The 6,729-nt window shown below is 46.2% G+C and overlaps 1 protein-coding gene across 1 annotated transcript; it reads right to left on the bottom strand.

Moving 5' to 3' along the window:
* Positions 1-682: 682 nt before the first annotated feature.
* Positions 683-3,529, bottom strand: LOC308370049 (leucine-rich repeat and fibronectin type III domain-containing protein 1-like protein; the record flags this gene model as incomplete). The annotated part of the gene is made up of 2 exons (XM_080844607.1): positions 683-741; positions 2,863-3,529. 2 exons carry the CDS (start codon positions 3,527-3,529, stop codon positions 683-685), a joined length of 726 nt encoding a protein of 241 aa, XP_080700733.1.
* Positions 3,530-6,729: the final 3,200 nt, after the last annotated feature.

The raw sequence follows: 6,729 nt of genomic DNA, 5'->3' as shown, positions 1-6,729 counted from the left end.
AAAATAGTCTTTTGCCAAGTGGGATAGGAAGGCAATACTGTTTCTTTTCTTTTTTTCTCCCATAGCCACAGTTTTATTTTTCCCCCCGAAAGCCGTAGAAGAGAGACCCCCACGTGTTCCATTAATCCGTAGTCCGCTGACGCAAGTCCGAATGGAAAATAGTGGGGAGTCCACGGATACAGAGAGTAAAAGACATGAACTGAGGATATCCGCATGTCCAGCCGGGGTTCCGGAGCTCCAACTGTGCTGTTCTCGTTAACGTTCCCATTTCCCAGACCCATCACTTTAAGTCTGTGATGAGCTGTTTGCCATACGCAAACATAATCCCACACACCGCTGCTATGGAAATGAGAGAGACAGCAACAAAAAGGAAAGAGGACATCGGAGGAATGAGCTGTATTATGAGCAGGGCCCTGCCATATGTACTGGGTAGAGCGGACAAGGCCTTGGCAGACGCGAGTCTTAGCGACATGCTAAGTTTCGAGTAAATGGCAGATGCTATTCTTCTGTTGCGTCTATTGCGTCACAAACGCTCTTACTTTTTTTTCCCCTTCACTTTCTTTTTTTCTCTTCTCTTCTCTTCTTTCTTTCTTTCTGTCGAGTGGATGAATGAGGAGGGATTTAAAGAGAGCGAGAGAAAGAGAGAGAGAGAGAGAGATAGAGAGAAGAGGCCATTACTCCGTCAGATTTTGAAGTCGCGATGACCCTTCTTCTCATCACCGACCGGAACCACCGTAAAGTCTGCAGAGAGGAGCAGGAAGAAGACAGATGAGTGTGAGGGAGAAGCAGTGCTGGTTATGTGACAGAGGGCATAACAGGATCAGCTGAACCCGTTCGCCTCATCCCTCTTAGTCAGGGGCACGGATAGACTTTTTTGAAGGGGTACAGTGTGTGTGTGTGTGTGTGTGTGTGTGTGTGTGCTAGAGGGCAATACTGACCCTGATGTTTGACACGACTGTGAGACGTTGAAGCATAAGCTGAATGTCTGGGAAACTACACTGCATCAAATACTGAACTACACTGCCATCATTACTGAACTACACTGCATCTATTACTGAACTACACTGCATCCATTACTGAACTACACTGCATCCATTACTGAACTACACTGCATCCATTACTGAACTACACTGCATCCATTACTGAACTACACTGCATCCATTACACACACGCCGACACACACACACTTTGACACAGAAACCCCTGAGGTGACACACACTCTCACACACACACACACACACACACACACACACACACACACACACACACACACACACTTCCGAGGTGGTCAGCAGCACTCTAAACAAGGACTGGCGATCCTCAGGGAGGTGTTTTGTCATAGCTAAGCACGGGCACAACTGTGCTTTTAAAACACAGCTGTGACGACACAGACCCTCTTCACTAGCCTTGGGTCTCCTGTAGTGGTGCAGAGATCACAGACGATCTTCACTAGCCCTGCGTCTCTTCCTGGGCACCTGTAGTGGTGCAGAGATGAGGGGAAACCCATGCGGGATCGCCAGAGCACCCCGACTGTCTCACATCCTCGCGCAGATTATTCATCTGATCTGAGCCTCTGAGTCGCTCCATTTGGCTTATCATTGCCCCTTAATTTCCGCCCGGTTCAATTTGCCTGAGGGTCTGTGCGTCTGACAGCGGGGCTCTCGCTGGGGGTCCCCCTCGCTGTCCGCCAGCACAGAGCGCAGATTTAATGGCTTTTATCGATTGGCTGATTTACGGCCACTGTTGCCACCTGATATCCAGTGCCTTTGGTCCAGAAACTGCAACTGCCTGATTGGAACAATTTGTCTTAACTTCCCCAAACTGAAACGGCTCCTCAGGACCTGCTTGAATGTAGCCAATGAAGGGGAGGGAACGCGCTTTTTTACTGTAGTAGTAATTCTGCAACATCTCCCCACCCATCTTTCCACCCACCGTTTTTACACCAACTAAATGGCCCTGCTGGGGAAACTTAAATGATGGGAATGGTGCCGGGTAAAGAGCATAACATTGGGTACCCAGACCAGAGCCTGTTGTCTGGGACCTATACAGCACATTGGGTACACAGACTACAGCCAGTGTGGGACCTATACAGCACATTGGGTACACAGACTGAGGCTGTTGTCTGGGACCTATACAGCACATTGGGTACACAGACTGAGCCTGTTGTCTGGGACCTATACAGCACATTGGGTACACAGACTGAGGCTGTTGTCTGGGACCTATACAGCACATTGGGTACCCAGACTGAGGCTGTTGTCTGGGACCTATACAGCACATTGGGAACACAGACTACAGCCTGTTTGGGACCTATACAGCACATTGGGAACTAAGACTAGACACAGATGTTGTCTGGGACCTATACAGCAAGCATTCTTAGGGGGGAGAAAAAACCACAGTGACATTATCTGTAGTGTCCAATGCTGTGCTACTGGGCATATTTTATCAATGCGCCATCAAAATGCCAGCGCTTTGGCGTTCTTTCATCCCCAGCATTCAGACCCATTGAGGTCCCTTGTGACTCTTCTTCACAGCTACCACGAGATGTGGGGATGAAAAGAGACAGACAGTTCAAAATAACTTAAAAGTCTGCTTTTGATGCTCTCCTTCTCTCACCTACACACACACACACACAGAAATGCACATACACACACACACACACACACACACACACACACACACACACACACACACACACACACACTCACACAAATGTACATACACACACACACACACACACACACACACACAGAGGCGCACATACACACATGTACACACTCACACACACACACACACAGAGGCGCACATACACACACACATACACACACACACACACACACGCACACGCACACATACCTCACTTACTCTCTGAAGGCTCTGCACTCTTCCCCTCTTTTCCAGACAGTGGCGGTGGCTGCCCCTTGAGCTCTATGAAAGTCCTGGAGTGGTGCCTCTTTGTGGGCGACACAATGTCCTCGCCCGTGATCTCCACACGAGCCGCCTTCTCACAGTCCACCACCAGCGCCACCGAGTCCTTCAGGCCGGCCGCGTTCGGGCCGCCGACCCCCGCCCCCCCGGCACCGCTCGCCCCCCCTCCCGCCGAGAACCCTGTGGTGGGCTGCTGCTCCTCCTGGGAGGAGTCTGTGACTTTGGAGCCGGAGCGGGGCACCTGTCCCGCCGCCGCCTGGCCCCCGTTGGTCTGCGAGCGCATGGTCATGCCAGCCTTGCCCGGGTCGCCGCCGCCCGTGGCGCTGTAGACCTTGTAGCGGATCATGAGGATGATGATGAAGACGAGCACGGAGGCCACGATGATGCCGCCGATGATGATGATCATGGTGCCGCCCAGGAACTGGCTGTGCAGCGACTGGCACTGGCTGTACTCGGCCTCCGTGATGAACTGCACGCAGCCCACCCGCCGCGTGGCCGTCAGGGAGCTGAGGCGGTCGTCGTAGACGGCCAGCACACACAGGTCGTAGTCGCGCCCGGACACCAGGTCACGCACCAGGAAGCTCTGACTGCTGGATGAGATCATCCTGGAAGTAGAAGAAGAGGAAGAAGAGATGTGTGTTACTGTATCAAATCCATTACTAGATGATTCATTTCACATGATAGAACAGTCAATAAAGTTTTATCTATCTATCTATCTATCTATCTATCTATTACTAGATGATTCATTTCACATGATTAAACAGTCGTACGGAAAACAAGGTCCTGCCTGCTTGGTGAGACCATCCTGGTAAAAACAAATTAGATGTGTATTACTGTATCAAATCCATTTTTATTTTTTTATTTTTGTTTTCCCTACCCCCTTCTCACCCCTCCTACTGTCCTGAGCTACCTCTGACAAAAGAATACCACCAACACTGTTGTGTGGCAATAACTTTGTATCTATCTATCTATCTATCTATCTATCTATCTATCTATTACTAGATGATTCATTTCACATGATTAAACAGTCGTACGGAAAACAAGGTCCTGCCTGCTTGGTGAAACCATCCTGGTAAAAAGAAATGATCTAAATGTTTAAATGTAAGTCACACAGGAGTAGACATAAAACTTGTTAATCAAACCAGGAAGTGACTACTGGATGAGCTCATCCAGGGCAAAAACAAATGATGTAACTGAACGAATGAGGTTCACATTTGTATTTCAAATGCGAAAACAGTACCCACAAGGTAGAAGTAATTAAACAAAGAAGTTCTGACTGCTGGAAGGCATTATTTAGACAAACACATCAATAACAAAGGGAGTTGTGTTGTTACCTGCCTGAACAGAAGACATGATATGACAGAAAATGTGAGAGGAATCCATTTGCAGGCAAATGTTCCAGTTAATAATAGGTTGTCGGAAAATAAATAAATGAATAATCACTCTATTAATGAAAGCAAATAGTCCTGGCTGGTACACAAAATCATGGTTGTGCAAAGAAAACGGTGTGAATAAGACAAACAATAAGGCAGGAAACATAATTGTATATGCTTAACCAGCAGATTTCAACCAGACTGCAGAACATGTACTGTAGAGTAATGCTTTTCTTAGTTTTAAGTAGCGAACCTCAAGCGAGTTATAACAGGAAGTGATTTGTTTAGCAATTAAACCATAATGTCCCGACTTATAGATCTGATCATTCTGCTGGAAAATGTATGAATAATCAAATCAATTCATCAGGCCATTAAGAAGCACATGTCTACACAAAAGACTCTGAGAGACTGTAATCAAGGAGTCAAGTTCAAGATTGAATGAAATGAGTACAAAAGATGTAAAGATTAATGCTGATATGAGTCATATGTGACTGTCTTAAGATAGGATCTAAATCAAGATAGTCTGTCTGTCTGCCTGCCTGCCTGCCTGTCTGTCTGTCTGTCTGTCTGTCTGTCTGTCTGTCTGTCTGTCTGCCTGCCTGCCTGCCTGCCTGCCTGCCTGCATGTCTGTTTGTCTGTATGTCTGTCTGATTTCTGTCTGTCTGCAGTTCACCGACCAACTACAGAGGTGACGTAATTTAAAAACACACAAAGTCCGAGGGGTTTACCAGAAGGTCCATCAACATGACCAACCTCAAAATCAATACCACAGGACCATAAAATTGATTCTTCCCAGAACATGTACAGCATGAAATAAATGTCCTATAGGTCACGTTAAAGTAAACAGGCACAATGGGACGCGCACATTCCCCAGTGGGACTGTGCAGCTGTGAGAGAGGTGATGTTTTGTGTATTCAATTCAATTCAATTTGATCTATAGAGCGACAAAACAATGCAATTGACCCAAGGCGCTTTACCGAACCGAGGGCTTGACCCCCCCTTGACCCCCCCTGGAGCAAGGGAGAGGAGAGAACCTGAAACATGGCAGATGAGGTCATACATGTTGTGATGTTCTTGATATGTGTGGTGTAAGTAATAACCAGACCGAGTATTAACACTAAAAGGTCTATATCTCTCGTCCGGGATATTTTTATTTTTGAGTTTTCGTCTTAGAGACATAAAAAGAACAACCACGGAAACATTTAACCCTTTTCTAATATTATTGCTGAGGTCTTCTAGAATAGAATCATATATTCCATTTGAGCATCAATGGTTTTAGTTAAGCAAAATGTACAAAAACATCAAGGCATGTCAGACAACTTAGAAAAGTCTAAAAGGCCTTGGACCTTAGAGTGTTAAAGACAAATGATTTACTGATATGAAGGAGGCAATTATACAACTGTACTGTTCACTCGCAGGCTCAGCCTTGCATGAACTACGAACCTACGCATGTCTGTAGGGGTCATGCCATACGTCACTTGTGTGATAAAGTTATATCTCATAAACATTACACATGTGTATGGTTAAGCATGCTAGCATACATGTGCTAAATGTACACAATACATAGAAACATACGATGGTATTTGCATGATACATACAAAACGTATGGTGGATAAGGTGGGAAGAGAGCATTGAAGTATAGTACAGCTTAGGTATAAAGTTTGCTTAGTAAGGTTACTATTCCCAGAGTGAGTAAAACAGGTGTGTGTCACCTGTGTGTGTGTTTATGTCTTGTAAGTACCACTTTTTCACTATCACTTCAGAGAATCTTCTTTTCAAAATCCATCACAATAGCAGCTCCAAAGATTTCATCCTTTTCAGCTAGCCAGTTTCGTCTTTTGGAGCACACACAGACACACGGACACACGGACACACGGACACACGGACACACGGACACACACACACATACACACACACACACACAGACACACACACTTAACCAGGTCTGGATATTAGAAATATTTCAGCTAGCCTTTTATGTCTTTTGTAGCAGGCACTCAACCAGGTCTGGATAGATATTAGGAATAGTGTCTCTCCACCCTGGTGAAGTAGTTGTAGGTTCCATCCGTGAATTGCAGCTCTCAGCTTCAGGTTTGATTGGACATGATTGTGTATATTTACAGATGATTGGAGCACACTGAGGTTGTTTGATTTGATTTGATTTCCCTTCTCTTCCTGTCCGCTTTGCAAACGGCCGTGAGTGGGACGCTGATTCTGAATGGCCTTGGGCCAGGAAACAGCGATACCCTTAAACAGACATACACACACACACACACACACACACAGACACACACACAAAAACACACACACACACACACACACACACACACACACCCACACAAACACACGCAAACACACACACACATACTATCTATCTCAAATTACATGAATTACATATCGCCCGCACACATTATGCTGGCGTGCTATTCCT

This window comes from Sprattus sprattus, assembly GCF_963457725.1.
Source record: "Sprattus sprattus genome assembly, chromosome: 9".
Taxonomy (NCBI): Eukaryota; Metazoa; Chordata; class Actinopteri; order Clupeiformes; family Clupeidae; genus Sprattus; species Sprattus sprattus.
Note: the sequence above shows the minus strand (reverse complement) of the source record. Positions and strands in the feature narration are given on the sequence as shown.